Source organism: Centruroides vittatus, unplaced genomic scaffold, assembly GCF_030686945.1.
Source record: "Centruroides vittatus isolate TY-2023 unplaced genomic scaffold, ASM3068694v2 contig_782, whole genome shotgun sequence".
Taxonomy (NCBI): Eukaryota; Metazoa; Arthropoda; class Arachnida; order Scorpiones; family Buthidae; genus Centruroides; species Centruroides vittatus.
In genome coordinates this window covers 381,790-400,077 of record NW_027122503.1, presented here as the reverse complement: position 1 = coordinate 400,077, position 18,288 = coordinate 381,790, and the positions used below count along the sequence as shown (strand labels likewise).

Sequence of the window (18,288 nt, the reverse complement as noted above, 5' to 3'; positions counted from 1 at the left end):
GGACACCAACTTTCTTGGAAGTTGTTTCCAAATCCAGCTCACCTCTCTAAGCGTTGGTGCCAATCCTATTTATAGGATATTCGTCTGACCAATCATTTGGGGCTATTCGAGTCACTTGAGGAGAGAAGCAACAAGAAACTTCCTTGTGGAATTGATATCAAAAACAGCATATCTCCTCAGGAACTTCCTCCAAAATTGAAAGAAAGTTCGTTTGGAACTGACACAAATGTTTCCTGTTAGGTTGAATAGGAAATTTCTATTCAACCTAATATATTGGCCCCTAGGTTCTCATACATAGTTAAGTTAACATTAAAAATTCTTTAAAAATGTAAGAATTAATATACATATATATTAATTTTTCTTTGCTAATTAAAATGTTAAGATAAAATAACACTATATATAAAATATTTGAGAATTATTTTAAAAAGGATTATAATTAAATAACCATAAAAAAGAATAAGAAAAAAGATAACTGTATACTTTTCACTTTAATATTAAATAAAGTGAAAAATTACAAGAAATTCACCAAGAAATGAATTGCCATCTCTATAAATTAATTTGAGAAATATTGCATAATACATTTTCTTTCACAAGTCTTTTGTCATTCCTTGAAAGTATTTAAAATTTATATTATAAATATTCATTTAAGCATTTTAATAACAACATAACAAAAATATATCAGATTATGAAGTTTTGAAATTGCTAAAATCATCAAGTGCAATCTCCTAATTCTCAAGAGGATTTTTTTATATCAAATAATAAAAATAAAATATACACAGAAAAGTAAATGATGTTTCTTCTATCATCCTCTCACTAACAAAAATATTTTTTGACAATAACAGCTTTTTTAAAATGGTTGCTCAGCTGTATCTAAAAATGTAAAAATGGTAAAAGGTCTGTGGTGAAGTTATGAATTTATTCATTTTAGAGTAATTCATATAAGTTGAATAAGACCGAAACTGCTTTGGTAAAATTGTACTTATATCTGTGCAGGGATGACGAACCTATGGCATGCATGCTTAAACTGGTTTATCGGGAGAAATCATCTGGCACATAATGTGTCATAAGATTTCTGTTTATCACCTAACTTTTTCAATTATCCTTTTGGTTTATCATCTAATCATCCTTTTTTCCATTAGCTTCTTTACATTTATTCTAATTGAAGCATTTTCGTTTAATTTCTTTAAATATCATTATTTGAAGTCTAAAACTTCAGCATAGATAAATATTTTTAAAGATAATTATGCTAAAAAAGGTTTGACTTCTGTGTATCAGTGAAAGAATAAAGGAAGAGATATTTACAGTTTTTTTTTCTTCTGCAACCATTCTTTATTGTTTAAAAGATATTAATTCATAATTTTATATATTTTTGTTTTATTAACCCATTGTTTAATTACAGAAAAGAGCACACATTTTTACCTCATTCTGAACTTCCAACACCACTTTAGTACCAAGGTGAATTATTACTGTCTTTAGTTTTAATATATAATTTCTGATTTGCTTGTTTCCCTTCCAAACTAGAAATTATATCATAATTGATGTCCTGTTCTTTATTACCTGATACTTGTGCAACTTCTAAATGTTCTTCTTCACACTTGTTTGAATCCATAATAACTAAAATGAATAATAAAAAATCTTTTCATTTTAGTTTAAAGATTTGAAATGACTGAATTTCAATAATTAATTAATCATAAAGATTATTCTTACTTTTATATTGCAAGTATTATTATTTTAGTAACTATAATTGATAATCTTCATGAAATTAGTTGTATTTTATTTCAGTTTCTAATTCTTATCAGTTATTTTTATCATTTTATCAAGTTCAATGCTCATCTGAAAAAATTAAATGCAAAATAAAATTAACTTATTTAGAGTCATAGCAATGATTTTAATTTCATAGTTTGATGTTATATGAAATTTTATGCATATACCTAAAGTTAAATAGAAATATTCAGAAAATAAATACAGGTAGTTAAATTGAACAGTAAATACTGGATAAAGTGACCCTGGTCTACAAGATGAAGTAGTGAAGTTGTATTGGATGGTAAAAAAAAGACTATAGTTATGACATCAATCATTAAGTTTCATTGGGTGATTAGGGGCATTATCTAAAATTTACAAAAATATAAGTTAAATATAAGATTTATGTAGCAAAATGAATGGCATGTTTTTTACGTTGACAGTTCAAATTTAATGTCGATCAGGAATTTTAATGTAAATGATTCAAAACATATTGGGTGCCGTCCCAGTATGTTTTCAAAAGCAGACCATGAAAAAATATAACAGACAAAAATTGCAAAAAATCGTCAATTACTCGAGAATTTGAGATAAATCTCAATATATTGCAAATGAGCATATTGCTATTTTATATTGCATATAGCATAAGCTTATTGTATAATTTTATATTGTTAATAATTATGAAAAAAATGGCCGACAGAATTTATTACATTTGGATGCAATAACTATAACGTAATAAACTTTAAAAGGATCCCTAAATTTGCATTTAATTTAGAAGATGTTGTAAACAATGATTTCGAACTTTATAGACATTTTCTAAAGTAAAAATGTTTTCCCCCTTTTGCTTGTAACATAGATTTGTATTAATACATGTAAGAAATAGATAATAATATGTAAAAGAGTCGATTTGGATTTAATTTTGAAAAAGGAAGAACCCACAAAATTAAATTAATCTTATAGTATCTGTAACAATCTTGTGATATTCACTGGATTGTTATCTTAAGATAAGTTTGATGCTGGTCAGCCATGGAATACTAAATTGCCACCCTGGAATCTGGATGCAAAACTGAAAGAAGCCATTGAGAGAGAGAACCAGTGGGAGGAGCCACCTGAAACCAGAGAACAGGTAGACGCGAATCACCTTCAAACGGCTCAGAAAACACTTGCTGTACAGATAATTTTTGTGCAGAACATCAACTTTTAAATGGCTCATTGAATGTTAATTGAATAAAACTTGCTAGTTTGGTAATAATTCTAACATTGAGTTTAAAACCCTATTATCTATTTAATGTTTTATAATTTACGATTATATATCAAACATTTATAAAGAAAAAACTATTTTGTTACAAATGTCCTCCATTGTATAATGTTCACTTTTATCTCTCTACTGTGTAATAATTATGAAATTATTGTGATTAAGTCTCGAATAAATAGTTACAGGGGAATTTAATAAAAAGAAATGTACTTGGTAACGGTAATAGTTTTATTTCTGCAAAATCATAAAAGGCATAAACTTAATAATGAAACATATTTTTAAAATCATAATCATTTTAGGTTGCAAATAATGCTCATTTGAAATCTAAAATGCTAGAGAGTCAGCTAAACCTTTTGGCTCGTGTCCAAAACACAAAGGAATGTTAAAACTTATTATTTTAAATAAAAATCACAATGCGAAAGTTATAAAACAATCTACTTTTATTTGTTTCATTTATATTATTCATCTATTTTTACGGTTATCAGAAAAGGATAGGACCCATATTTACTAATCCGAATCCCATCACACCCTTCTCTCGTGTGAGTAATGATTTTACTACATTATAAATAAATTCATCTTGCTGTATAAAATACTTTCTGCTCATTTATTACTCTTTCAATTAGAAATTAATACATTTTGTTTTTATAAGATATATTCTTTATTCTTATCCATTATAGAGAATTATAGAATAAAACAAACAAAAGAATAAAAACTATAATATAATAAAAATAAAAATATAATAAATTTACTAATAAAAATAAAATGTATTTACAATTTTATTATATATTGATAAATATTTTTTTTGTAATCAATTTTTTTATTATACGGTCAAACCTGTCTATAACGGAACCTGTATACAGCGAAAACCTGTCATTAACGGAAAATTTCTTCGGTCTCTTGAATTTTTTGCAAAAAGTAATGTATATAACCTGTATATAGCGGAACCTGTCCAATGCGGAAATGGAAAGGAAAATCGGGCCGTATAACGGAAAAATCGGTATCTTTATCCGATTTAATTAACACAAATTTAACAAGACGCTTACAACAGTGGCGTAGCGTGGGTGTCAGCCGTCCGGGGCGGAGGAAAATTTCGCCGCCCCCTTATTTAGGTATTTTTACAAGATATTATTATTTATTGTGAAATTTTTCAGCCCCCTATAAGTGCCGCCCGGGGCGAGCCGCCCCTGCCGCCCCACTACGCTACGCCATTGGTTTACAAGCTTAGCCTGTATAAAACATTAAAAAAAAGTCAAAAAATACACATACCCAATACAGAATAGCAAAATGTGACTACTGTATTACAGTAATTTCATTGGAATTTGAACGGAAAGTTTTTGCGTATTTTTATTTACAGCTGTGTTTTACTTAACATAAACATGTGATGTAATTAGAAGTGTAAAATTTAACACATTATTCCCGATACAAAATTGTATTATTTGTTTTGTAGCTTATTTTAAACTTCTTTACATCACATTTCGAATGAATAAAATCAAGTCGAAATGTTTGCAGATAAAATGCATATTGGGCATGCTTTTTAACTTTTGTACAGGATATCACGCTATACAAACAGTAAAAAATACATTAATCGAAGGATACCTATAGTAGGTAACCTGTATACAGCGGAAACCTGTCCACTACGGAAGAGTTGTTCTGTTCCTTGGGGAAGTTCCGTTATAGACAGGTTTGACTGTATATACACTATTTGTAGTTATTTTTTATTTATTAATTTTCATTAAATTTTATTGAAACTTCATTATTTTTACATTTTCTTAATTAAAATTTGTGTATAATACAGTATAATAAAATAATACATGATTTATATTTTTATGTATAATTTTGTGCTATTCATTTAAAATATTCACTTTTTGATCAAAATATTTTTAAAAAATGAATTTAAAATACTTTTATTAAATGTAAGAACTAATGAAATTTAATTAGCATGTAAAAAAGTCAAACGAAAGAATTATAATGGCAAATAATGTTAACAAATTAAAAATTTGTTTTAAAAAGTGCTTTTATTTAACATGTTTTTCGAGATTAGAATGGAGGATGGTAGGAGTGGGTTACCTTACCAAATTCATGCATTTATGTACACACATGATTGAAGTCTATATTTGATTATGTTCTATGTTCATTGGGTTTTGGAGTGGAATATCCTCTAAAACTGTGATGGCGCATTGAACACAGTATTTAGAAAATAAGTTTTTTTATACGTTATTCAAAATTTTTAAATTTATTATTTTTTTTATATGTAATGTGAAAGCAAGATCCTAAAAGCTGTCATGAAAAATTGTAAAGACTACTAACAATACTTGGCTTCAATTTTTAATCATACTTTTAATTTATTTCATTTAAAATATATTCTCTCCATCTCAAATTAGTACTGTAGTATCTTGCCCCTGTACATCATACTTTTCCTTTAACAATTGAGTCGTGCCGGTCATCTATTAACTGCTTTAGGGAAAGTTTTGAATTGAAATACATTAACTTCCGGTCTTCATCGGAAGTTTATATAATATTAATCAGGGATTTCTGTACCTATGGTTTCCATATCTGGTCTCGTCTTTCATCTGTATAACTCCGTTCTCGAGATTAACGAAAGACAGACAGCGGATGGACGACATTTATAAATCAATTTTTTCAAATTGCAATCCAATAAACAGCAGAAGATTTACCATTAAACAGAATATTTCGTTACAATCACAATATTTATTTTTTTACTTAAGTTATATAGTTTATTATTTTGAAAATATAGATTAGAAAGTTAAATAAGGTAATACTGTATTTTTAAGCATTTCGTTGCATTTTTTTAATTAATTAAATTAAATGTTTGACTCTCAAATTTCCGTTACTAAACTTCGAATTCAGTTTGACCCACCTTCGAAAAAGGGTTTGCCATCGCTGCTCTAAAACATGATGAAATGCATTGTTGTTGGGCATAGAACTAAGTTTCAGCTTTCTATGTTAATTAAGAGTGGATGAAATTTTATTTGCAATATTTGAAAACATGGCACAAAGCAAGTTAAATAAAAGCGTTTAATAATTATTAATAAATTAATTAATCAATAACAAAAGTAAAAGAAATATCATCATTGTAGCCTAATTGTTTTACTTTTCAATTTTTAAATTTAAAAATAAAACAATTTAAAATTTTGAATATATTTTCAGACATTTTATTTCTTTTTTAAATTTAAATTTACTCAAATTCAAGTGTTTCATTTTCATAATTTTAAGTAATTTTTCAGAATTTATTTAAAACCGGAATAGAAAATTATAAATAATCGACTAAATATTAAATAAAATAAATGTAAATATTATAAATTATAGAAAAAACATGTTTTACATTTGATTTTATATTTTATCTGACTACATTGTTTCATAAATAGATAAAATTAAACATGTAACTTGATAGATGAAGCTATTGTCATTAATTAATTAAAATATTCATTTATTGAGCTAAAATATATTATTAGACTATATAAAACACGGAAAAAACAATTTAATTTCTATTTTCTATAAATAAACATAAAACTCTCGTACAATTACCTTAAGAAATGTTTCTGAAAGTCTCTACCAGTAGCAACAGCCTTTAAGTGCTCTCGATACCAATATATATCAGTAACGCCCTTATCGTTGACGAAAATCATTTAATGTGAGTTTTAAATAAAATTAAATAAAAGCACTCGAAATATTAATTAAAAAGCTCGCTCGATCTGTCTAGCGTGAATTCATACTAACGGCATAAACTGAACACAGCAGTTGTATATTTTGACGCTGACGTTTCCTGTTATTTCACAACTGTAAGTCATGACTGAGTCATTATCAGTCAACCAATTGCAGAAGTTAAATGTGAAATCACTTTTTGTTCACCAATTAGAAAAGCGTATCATTTTTTCCTGGTAAAATTTTTCTATGATATGAACTTATCAATTTCTCTATAATGAGAATTTGATACTTGGCTCGTTTTTGTGTTCTTTAAACACCGAGGTACCTTACATTTGTAAATATCTCTCCCTATATTATAGTAAAATTAATCTGTGTATTTTTATTTTATGTAATATAAAATAATTTAACTATTTTAAATTTATAATATAAATACATTATTAGTGACGCATGTTTGATGTATTTAGCATGGAGTTCTTAGAAATAGATAATAACGAGAGTTTGAAAGAAAATGCTACGAAATTATTAAACAGTTTTGATGAAATGTCAGAAAAACTTAAAAATGATGCAAATGGAAAGATGCAGTGTGAAAAAGCAATGAAGACAGGAAGTAAGTTGCTCTAGTTATTTATCATTAATTGTCTATTTAAGAAAAATGAACTGATTATATATGAAAAATAAAGTTTTTTTTGGGTTTAATGACCAGATTATCGCTTTCTTTCGCGTCGCGTCGCTTCGACGAATATAAATTTGACAAAATAAATATCATAAACAAAAAATATTTAAAAAATCTAAAAACTATTATTTTTAATTAATTTCACGTTTTTATTCTTATTTAATGTTATTCGCATTCAGTTTAAGTAAATTGATTTATATGAATTAAATATACTTAGTTTAAAGTATAGTGAGTCAGATACTGACTACTTAAATAGAAAAGGCTTCTATTATAATGGTTATTGATCTTAATGCGTGATAACGTTAATATACCAATAACGAAACTAGTAAAAACATGTATTTCAAACAAGCTGCGAAATGGGTTGTCAAATCTAAAAGTATTCCAACATTCTAATAGTTATTAATGGTATAGTTGTAGTAGGGGATGTCATATATTGTCTTCGAGACGTCGACAGATTTGATGTATAAAAATAAACATATAATGTAGTTATTTCATACAGAATTTTAAAAAATTTCATTAAATTTTAAATACATTTTTTCAGATTTTATTACTTAGTCATAAATATTTTATGATTATCATTTTATATGATATATTTTAACGTGGATATATTCTGAATATATTTTTGAGCTTTCTATTGTAACGCTTATTATCATAATACGTGATAATGTTAGCGAAATAACTGATACAGTATATCTATAAAATTTCCCAGTTATTGCTACATTTTCCTATGAAATGACGTAAGATGACACGACCTTGATATCGTGTGTTTGTATTAACGAGTTGAAGTCATACTATCAGCAAAAGCTTATTCTATTGACAATTAATTCCGATATGTAAAATAAGTTTATAATTTAATTATTATCAATTTATTTTTTAGATAATAACGTTTGCAATTCTTCGTTTTAAATTATATCATTCAATGCATATAAAATTAGTCCAGTGTTTTCCAATTTTGGGGCGCATCCCACAAATTGGAAAACACTGGATTAGGATATAAATGGCGTCTGCTGTATATATTCTTCTGGTTCTCTGCTGTATATATGTATATATGTATATAATACGAGTATAATATATATATATATATATATATATATATATATATATATATATATATATGGAGAGAAGTAAATGGAGATACGCGACTACTCGCTTCACCCTGGGTCAAAAGACGTTAGAAAACAAAAGTGTCGTCCCACTCGTGAAGAATGAGAGCTCTCACTATTACACCAAATATTTATATAGTATTTGATTACACAGTGGAGAGAAGGGACATTCTAGGTCTAATGACAGAAGCAGACGGAGAGCCAACGGAAGCCAACATTAAAGTAGAAATCGAAAAAATTGAAAAATTTACATATATATTTTAATATATTAATTTAACTGATTTCAAATAATAATATTTTTACCAAATAGGAAAATATATTAGTTATGATAATTAGGTCCTTATATTTTATATGATTTTTAAATACAGGATTACTAAAAATGTTATTTATTAAGCTATTCTTGGAATTGACCTAATCTTTCTAAAATATACAATAGACTCTCTGTTAATCGGCATTCTCAAGCAACCGGCGAAAATTCGAAGAAATAATACTGTAGGTAAAAATTAAAATAAAATTACTTTCTAGCGGAAGTTTAGTTTTAAACTTGGCGCGCCGCGCGTGGGTAAGCCCACGCTTCACGTACCACATGTTTGTCTCTCACTGCCATTTAGGCTAACTTGCAAATGCATTCACAAAGCTGTTTTTATAATAAAACTGTGTTACATTAATTGCGTACATAAACTGTGTTTTCTTTATTTATCTTAATTTTATTGCAATTACTGTATTTCAATATTGATATCAAGTCAATACAGAGTTTATAGTATGGTATAGGGTTTAGTATTAAGCCTATTTTTAGTAGTAATTCTCAAGCAACCAGTAAGTACATTTATTGGGAATTTTCCAATTGTCATGCGTGCCCGTTAACTGAGAGTCTACTGTAATATCAGTTAGATTTATACTGTTATAACATTTCCAATACGCTGTTTTTATGTTTTCTACATTTTATTAAATAAATTATAAATTCTATATCACATGGTGATTTCTATGTAAATTTTCGGGTTTAAAAGTAATTTTAGGATTAGTACAAATGTAGGATGTACGGAATTCTGATAAAGGATCCACTAGTAAGTTTTATCCATTTAATTACTTTACTTTTTGAAAAATCTTCTAGAGACATCAGTAAGAATTCTGCAAGACTATTGTTAAGAATTTGCATTAGTTTATCGAACAAAAAAATTGATTACTTTTAATATGTAGAAGATTCTATACTATTTTACTCACTCCCTACATAGGTCCGATATGCAGATAGAATAACCTACAAGAAAAAGTTTGCTGAGAGTTAGTGCAATTTTCTTTTGTTTAGGAATGCCTTTTGTCTGCGTATGGACTTGTTTTCTAAAGTTTTAGTTTATTTTTCTAAATTAAAAATATGAGTAAGGACAATTTTTATAACGCCTAAATATTAGCTAATAAAATTTAATAAATTTGTAAAAATAAAACGTTCTTTTTTATGTTTGAAATGCAACATAATAATTAACTGTAACTATTCCTAAAGAAGTTTAATTAAAAAAAAAATGTACTGTAATTCAGATCAAAATTTATACAATTATATAAATAAATTTAAATAATTTGTATAATTATAAACAGCAATAATATAACAAAATTTATATTACTTTTAAAAATTTAAATTAAATAATACAACAAAGCAAAGAAATAAAAAATTAGATATTACTTTTTATATGTTTTGTCGATATTCATACAGGTATAAAGATATAAAATGTAACTTTTTTAGTAATGCACAAACCTAGATAGATGGTATGCCAGAAATTAAAATTAAAATTTCTTTTGGTGAGTGATGAAAAATCAATTTATTATTTATTTTACCGATTTTATTAATATGCTTTTATGGTTTATAGAGACCGATTTTACTATCCTGAACTCTCATCGTGCTTCTATCAACTTCTGATAATGTAGCAAAATTACTTTTGAAGTAGTACGATTCATTAATATTAATAGAACTATTCTTTTTTCCTTTCTTAGGTTACTCCGAGATAGTACAGTTTGTGAAACAATTAATACGATGTAATCTTCCACTTTGTGCTAATATGTTGGACCAATTATTACCATCCGTTGATAACCCATTACAGGTATTTAACGATTTTATTTTTTAAATGCGAATTAAAAGTTCAGTATTTTAAAATACCGAAACTTTAAAGATATGTAAGTATATGTAACACATACAAGTATAAGGATATTATGGTTATACCACAATTTTGAAAATACAGCAGATTATTGCAGTTGATATATTTTATTGCATTAATAATTACACTCAAACCTCTTTTTGTGCGGTCTTTTTTTGTGCGATTTTTTATTTGTGCGATTTGTTTTGTGTGATTTTTTGTGTGCGATATATAAATTTCAATCAAATTGGTATACTGCACAAAAATAATTGCACAAAACACATTGCACACATAAAAAATCGCACAAAAAAAGACCGCACAAAAAGAGGTTTGAGTGTATATCGTCAATCACTGGTCAAATCGATAAAACCGATAAAACCACTAAACACTGGAAGTTAGTCCCTGTTCTTGTCTGGCCGCATGAAATTTTCCGGTATTTTCATATATCTAACACCGAAATAGGGCAAATTTTCTATCGAAAGTCCCCTGGAAAGCAATCTCTTTTACAGATCGCCCACGTGTTGCATTGTTGTATCCTATCAAACCAAAGATATATTCTTCTTAGTGAAAAGAGGTTTATGGATCCTTCATAAAAAGAAAATCAAACATACAGCAATTTTATTATTATTATTTTAAATTTGACTCTCCTCCCTATGTGTGCTAAGAAACCTTTTAACTCTGATCATCATGGATTTAGCCTTGCCCACAACAAGCCAGCGGGATGAGGGATGAAAGGCAGTATATCAGTCAACACCATCAAGATTTTGATCCAATTTCGAACCCATCCTCAGAATGGTAAACGGGTGTTTTTATTACCTCGGCCATTCAGCAAAGTTATATTTTAAAATACTTTTAAAAATGTATTTTACGAAAATGCATCAAAACTGTAATATGTATCTTATATTGACAGTTTCCAAACAAAGAAAGTTGATTGACACCAGTAGAAATATTGTAGATTTAATCTTCATATTTCTGTAATAAACGTCGATTGACCAGCAACGAATTACAGCACAGTATAAACAATTTATTTTAAAATGCAATTTTATGTACTATAAAATCGAACATTATTATACACATATATTCTCTTTTTATAGTATTTGGAACTTTTATCCCTCCGAATGAAGGTGGCAATGTCGTTAGAAAATTTTATAAAAGCCAGAGAATTAGCAGATAAACAATATAAAATATTTAAAGAAATTTTAGAAGATGAAATGAAAAATGAATATATATTACCAGGATATCTTTATAAAGCATGGTTTCGTTGCTGTTGCGATAATTTCCAGATATGTAGATATCAAGGCCATCTCGACGATGCAAAAGTGAGATAATTATATATTGTTTCAGAAGCGTAAAATATAAATTCGATCAAATATTTTGAAATAATTTAAAAATATTTTATAAATTTAGAAATTTTTGGATGAGGCCATAAAGATTTCTTCAGAAAATAATAATAAAGAAGATTATTATACCACTCGGGTATATGAAGCAGATTGGTTATTAGCTATAGGTCTTTTGAATAAGGCGATTGATGAAATATTACTTCCTATATTAGAAAATCGTGAAATATCAGATGAAATTAGAGGATTTTTACTACAAAAACTTGGAAATGCTTGCAGGTAAAGTATATCTAATAATAATAATATTATTATTATTACACTACATCGCACGGTAATCTATTAAATGTAAATGATTAACACCTGATTTTCATAAATAAAGCAAAGAAGAAAGTTCTTTAGCATGATTTTTTAAATATAGAAACAGTACATTAATTGTTTAAAAAAAAAATAGAAAGACAAAATGATGAATCTGAAAAATGTGTAAATCATAAACAGCCTAACAAAATAAATTACAAAGAAACGAAATAGTAATATTGAGATTAACCAGTAAATTTCAAATTTAAAGTTTCTTTATGTTATTATAGATCAGCAGCACAATGGGGCAAAGCGAAAGAATATTTGAAAAATTCGATCAGGATAGCACAGAAATTAAACGATGAAATTGCTGAATATGACCGTTCCACCGATCTCGGCAACGTCTATAGATCCGAAGGAAGAATAGCAGATGCAATTTATATGCAATCTAGACACATGTGTTTCGCCTTCGAGAGAGGTCAGTTTTTACTTTTTTTTTTTTTTAATTTATTAAAATGTTCTCATTTATATGCTAAAAATACAATAGGTCATGGCTCTTACGATTTAATTCGTTTCTAAAAACTGTCGTTAGCGAGCGTTTTTTTTTTCCTTTCAAGTTCGTAAGTCAATGTTATAAGTTGAGATTATGTCACTAAAAATATTTTTATTATATGACATTACAAACAGATGGTCGATAAAAATATAATAGTTAAATATGGTATTTCATATAATAGTAGAGAAGGGAATACCGTGTTAGAAACACCTTATTTGTATTCTATAAACAAAACTGTCATTTGTGCGGTAGGGGGGAAAAACCTTAGAAGGTGGTATTTGAATGGAAAAGCTCTTGTTTTTATACTCGATTTTTTACATTTAAACATTACATTTAATTAATATATATTAGAATTGTGTATTTTACATGTGTGAAATTAAAGAAAGTGATATTTTTCTCATTGTTGAGTAGATTTTCATAAAAAGTTTTAATGTTAAGATATGGTAGCATGTTAGTAAGTTTGAATCAAGAATATCATCGTGGCGATGGTGTATTTTAACTGTAGTATTGAAAAATAATAAAAGTTTTGTTAAATTTCTAACATTTTAAATTGCAAATTCTGTAATCAGCTTTTAAAGTTATCTTTAGAATATATTAATTATTTGACAAATACAATTATATATTCCTCTTTTCCAATTTATCTGTTTTATATTATATTCCCAAAGGAAAGAACTATTTTTATCGACTGGAAATCGTTTTAATTTGCAGGATTTGCAGTTGTGACTACAACTGACTTCACAATAAACTTGTGTCATAATGCTTTTTTTTTTTTTTGTAACTCTTTCCGCCCAGTGGGCACTAAGAGGGCCTCTTATAGCAAGCCCATTATGGGTTCGGCCAGGCCCACAATGGGGCGTCCAGGTGGTGAGGGACGGGGACCGACATTCCCGGACGGACCACCCCCCGAAAAATTCCTGGGGATTTCTCGACCCGTCCGGATTCGATCCCGGGTCCCCCAGGGCGGTAGGCTGCTAACCTTGACCGCTCGGCCATCCGGCCGCTTGTGTCATAATGCTTTTAATTAAACAGTTAAAAATTCAGAAATTCGAGCAAAGTATCTCTACTCGACTGAAATCCAAATCGGCCATATTGGTAATAACCATGTGACCTAAAGTAGCTTCTTAATTGACTGATTTACCTCTCTGCAGAAAACGATTGTCATCACTCTCTTTAGATACAGGGACTCTAATTCTGATAAAAAGTTTTTTGACCAACAAAATTAGCATTTTGTTTAATAATTAGTCGAATAACAAGACCAGAGAAATACTTGAAACAAATATAGAAAAATTTTTTGAGTTCTGTATCGTTGTATCGAGAATACGTGACCTTTATCTTTCAATAGAAATGTTTTCTTAATTTAATCATTCTCAATTATCATTTGTTAGAAACAAAGTGGTAATTCAAGACAATTAAGTGTTTGTAAAGCTATATTATCGAAACAACAGCAATGATGCTGCTGTGCTTTGAGAATTTCGATGGTATAATCAATTGCGAAGAGATCCACTGATAATGCTAAAAATAACGCGAATTGATAATTCAAAGCGATTAACTAAAGAAATCTTTTGTTGCTCAGTTTGATTTTTGAATCATTTATTTAAACTTTTAATTGTAACAATCTTAAAATATTTATATGTAGTGTACTGTACATATAAATATTTTAAGATTGGATGTAGTAAAGCCAAATGATTGTCGGATTATATTGGGGTATATTACTGCTACTATTAATTAAATGCCAAGTAATTTGGTACTAGAGGCAAAAGCCATTTCTTGTTAAATTTAATAATTATAATTAAATTAATAATCGGCTTTGGACCGATTCTTTTCTTCCTGTACCTTATAAATTAACTATTAAATTATTAATTTAATTATAAATATTAAATTTGGCAAGAGATGGCGCCTAACGTCTGCCTCTAGTGCCAAATTACTGAGCATTTAATTGTGAGAATCGGGGGTTAAGCGACGAGGCTTAACCCGTTATCCGACAACGGGGAGGTGAGTCCCGCTCCGTGGTCAGTGGATGGCAATTTAGGAGGGCAAAATTCAAGTGAGAGGTCGCGGATAAGTCGATAAGGGGTTGGCCGTGTTCGAGTAATCACACATATTTAAGATACTAAACAGATTTAATAAGGATATTACATAAAGGATACATATACTAGTAATAATGACAATAATGATGATAATAAAAATAAAGGTAATAGTAATGACAATAATCCTTAACGGAATCTCTAATAAGGCGGTTAGCGGGGTTATGCCGTTCGTATTCGCGATCAGCGAGAGGCTTTTAATCCCCTTTATCTATTCTTAACTAAACCTCGATCAACTGAGGGAAGAGAGAGATTTCCATATAATAAGTCAAGAATTACCTCGCTATCTGTTGTCGACGGCGTCAATTAGAGTCGAAGGCACGAGGAAGGCTGTTGATTAGTCCTGTTCTAGTATCCTTGACGTCACACTTGTTGTTGTGTTCATGACTGGATCTGGCTAGTATGGACGCCGGGAATTGAGATGTTTGTTTAAATTACAGACTTAAGTGCTTCGCAGAGATGAACTTAAAATATAAATTTCTATAGACATGACAGTTCTCACCCATCAATTAGCTGACAATAACTATTGCGATTTTGTCTACAATTTCGATATTGTTTATGTCCAATGTCGGGTTCGACGACGATCTATGTGATTTATTGCTGCGGCCACGTGTCACGTGCAACAAAGGGGGGGGGATGAAAACATCGCTTATTTCCGTTTTGTTGAATCTATCGTCTATCGAGTTACTGTAATACAAACGATTTTCTCCTTCTTGTTGATATATATTTTAATATAACTATTTCGTAAAGATCGTTGCGGTCGTTAACCTTGGAAGGCCTCTAAAATTCCTACTTCAAATTCTTCCACAAAATTAAAAAGTTAATAAAAAGAACGATACTATTCAAAAAGGGAAAGGGGGGTTCAGACCCTCGCATAATTAATAATAGAAGTAGTAATGTAACCCGAGATATTTCGGCAATCATTTGCTTATAATATATGTTTATCGGATTTAAGATGTTTATATTGAATGAAGGATATAATGGATAAGCAATACAACACATGAGCAATCTGCTAAGGGAGATTGTCTTCCGGGAGGACTGATCCCTATTTAGGTGTTTGGACACATGAAGAAAACCGGAAATTCCAGCCCGTTAGTGAATCGTTTTACCCATTCTACCATTGGTGGAAAGTTTACTATTAGAAAATAGTATTAACAAAGACTGTGGTAATTAAACTGGTGTAAGTTATAGTGATGTTACCAGCCTGCACAAAATATGTTTAAAGAGGTTTTCGAGAGTACCGAATTTAAATATTTGGTCAGCTTTTTGCGAAATTTGATTTGTTGGTAGATTACAGTTTGATAGTCGGCTGTGAATGGCACAGTTTCTTAGAGATAACATTAGAAAAAATGCTATCTACTCGACCAACAAAATTGTGCCATTTCGTACCATCCCTAAAATTATCGCGAAAAAACATGACAATAGTAGGATAAAATAATCAAACTGTCTATAAGCTTTTCGTTTTAATGTTTGTTATGTTATAGTATTTGATTTATATAACTACGAAGGTTATCTTACATAAGGGTTTATCACACCCAGTGACCAATCTAACAGATTTTTTAAATTTTTTCTTCCTCTACTGTACACAATTTAAAGAATTTTTAAAATGTGTTCGATTTGGCACTTGGTGTGATAAACCCATACGTAAGATAACCTTCGTAGTTATATAAATAAAATAAAAGATAATATAATATAATATAAGGTTAGAAGTACGAAATAATCCAATAAAGTTAATGTTTGTTGTTATTTTTTTCCTGGGCCACACTGGGCTTACCTGCTAGTTTATTATAAACTAACAGAACATTTATGTACTTCTTGCCATAAAATATTTTTGAAATTCTCATTCAATTCAGTAAATATAAAGATAAATAAAATTCAATACAATCTTTATTATTCTTTCGTGAACAAATTAATTTAAAATACAGAATTTTCTAAGAAATTTTTAAACTTTAATTATGATATTTAATAATGGATATGGCTGTCTAAAATATGTGTATCCATTACACTGACTGATTATAATTGAATAATCTATAACGACAGTTTTCTTTATTTTTGCCTGTTTTCGCTCTATGAGAACTAAGAGAGCCTGTTTTTCCATACCCATCGTGGATTCATCCACCTCCACAATGGTGCGATCTAGTGGCAAGGAAACGACAGTTGTAATAAGTAAAAATGGTTATAATGTGAGTGGTGAATCTGTCTTCCATCAGTCACGAGATCCCTAATTATAGCTATTTCTTTATCACCAGCAATCAATAGAATTTTTTTGACTATTTCTATTGATTAATTTTAATTAAAGGTTCTTTTTTTTAAACATCAAATAGTTTGATGCACATCGATTGAGAACCACTGATCTAAATATTATATGAGATTTTGATATTTATATTTTGAATATTGGTATTTTCTCACGGTAAATTATTTTTCAGGTGACATGTGGGGATTATCAATTGCATGTTTCAATTTGGGTTTTTCGTATTATTCTGTACGTCCAAAGCCTGAGCTGAATAAAGCACTAGTTTTATTAACTTTAAAATATATTTTGTCTAAGAGAATGGATAATGAGCCATTAAGAGGAATGGCTCTTAATAATATTGGAAAGACTTTATGTGGTAAGTAAGTTATTAATTATATTTTGTAGACTTTTAACAGATATATAGGAATTTCTGGTATGTTTTTCAGAATTAAATCAACATGAAATAGCAGTTGATGTGTTGAAAAGTTGTGTCGAAATTGCTAAGAGTACAGGAAATGTTGCGGGCGAAGGAATGGCATTAAGTAACTTGGGAACTGTTTACAGATTTCTAGGTAAGTATAAAATTATTATTTCACGAGACTAGTTTTTGTTATTACATAAAATTATTATATAATATAAAGAAATATCTCTCTCATAATAATGTAGAATACAAATATTACTCATCTTTCATCAAAAAAATTAATCTATTCTAATTAAATTGTACTTAAATAGTAAAATATTTCGTGTTGTCAGATATTAATTCTCATTGATATTGTCAACTTTAATTGTAGAATAATTATTAAATATAAAATATTAATTTTTATATTTAATAACTAAGATGTAATTCTAACTTTTAGGGATATTCTATTAAAATAACGCCTTTAAAACTATTTCTACCTTTTTTTTAATTACTAGGTGAATTGAAATCCAATAATTAAGCAATGTAATCATCCATTTATTTCATTATAAGTAATTATTAGAGTATTTTAGCGATTATTTTCATTTTTTATTTTTTAAGTTTCTTAGATGTAAACCCTTTGGCAATCATTAGCAACATCACAAAAGTTTTCTCTTCTATCAGACTTCTGTTCTTTCCAATTAGCTTAATATTAATCAGTCTACAGAAATTCATTTGTTCAACAGTTGATTAAAACGTATTGTTTTTACATTCGATAGGTTATAGTAAAAATGTATATTTTTGTGATAATTTATTATATATATAATGTTTTTTAA

The 18,288-nt window shown here is 28.4% G+C and overlaps 2 protein-coding genes across 4 annotated transcripts in view; one reads left to right on the top strand and one right to left on the bottom strand.

Annotated features, from left to right (window-relative positions):
* Positions 1-6,768, bottom strand: part of LOC136981592 (uncharacterized) — a 34,226-nt gene extending 27,458 nt beyond the window's left edge. The window contains exons 1-3 of one of the 2 annotated variants that reach the window (XM_067277913.1): positions 6,539-6,768; positions 1,708-1,833; positions 1,420-1,614 (exon numbers count right to left, since the gene is read on the bottom strand). The gene's annotated coding sequence lies outside the window, so the exon portion shown is untranslated. The remainder of the gene's footprint in view (positions 1-1,419; positions 1,615-1,707; positions 1,834-6,538) is intronic. The other variant, XM_067277914.1, reaches the window with a different exon arrangement.
* A 126-nt stretch (positions 6,769-6,894) lies between these two features.
* LOC136981591 (tetratricopeptide repeat protein 28-like) overlaps positions 6,895-18,288 on the top strand; it is a 34,836-nt gene continuing 23,442 nt past the window's right edge. Inside the window, exons 1-8 of one of the 2 annotated variants that reach the window (XM_067277911.1) lie at positions 6,895-6,979; positions 7,123-7,265; positions 10,415-10,521; positions 11,649-11,873; positions 11,962-12,170; positions 12,476-12,663; positions 17,249-17,431; positions 17,502-17,627. In XM_067277911.1, coding sequence (XP_067134012.1) covers positions 7,124-7,265; positions 10,415-10,521; positions 11,649-11,873; positions 11,962-12,170; positions 12,476-12,663; positions 17,249-17,431; positions 17,502-17,627 — 1,180 coding nt within the window. In that variant the 5' untranslated portion in view covers positions 6,895-6,979; position 7,123. Of the gene's footprint in view, positions 6,993-7,122; positions 7,266-10,414; positions 10,522-11,648; positions 11,874-11,961; positions 12,171-12,475; positions 12,664-17,248; positions 17,432-17,501; positions 17,628-18,288 lie in introns of both variants that reach the window. The other variant, XM_067277912.1, reaches the window with a different exon arrangement.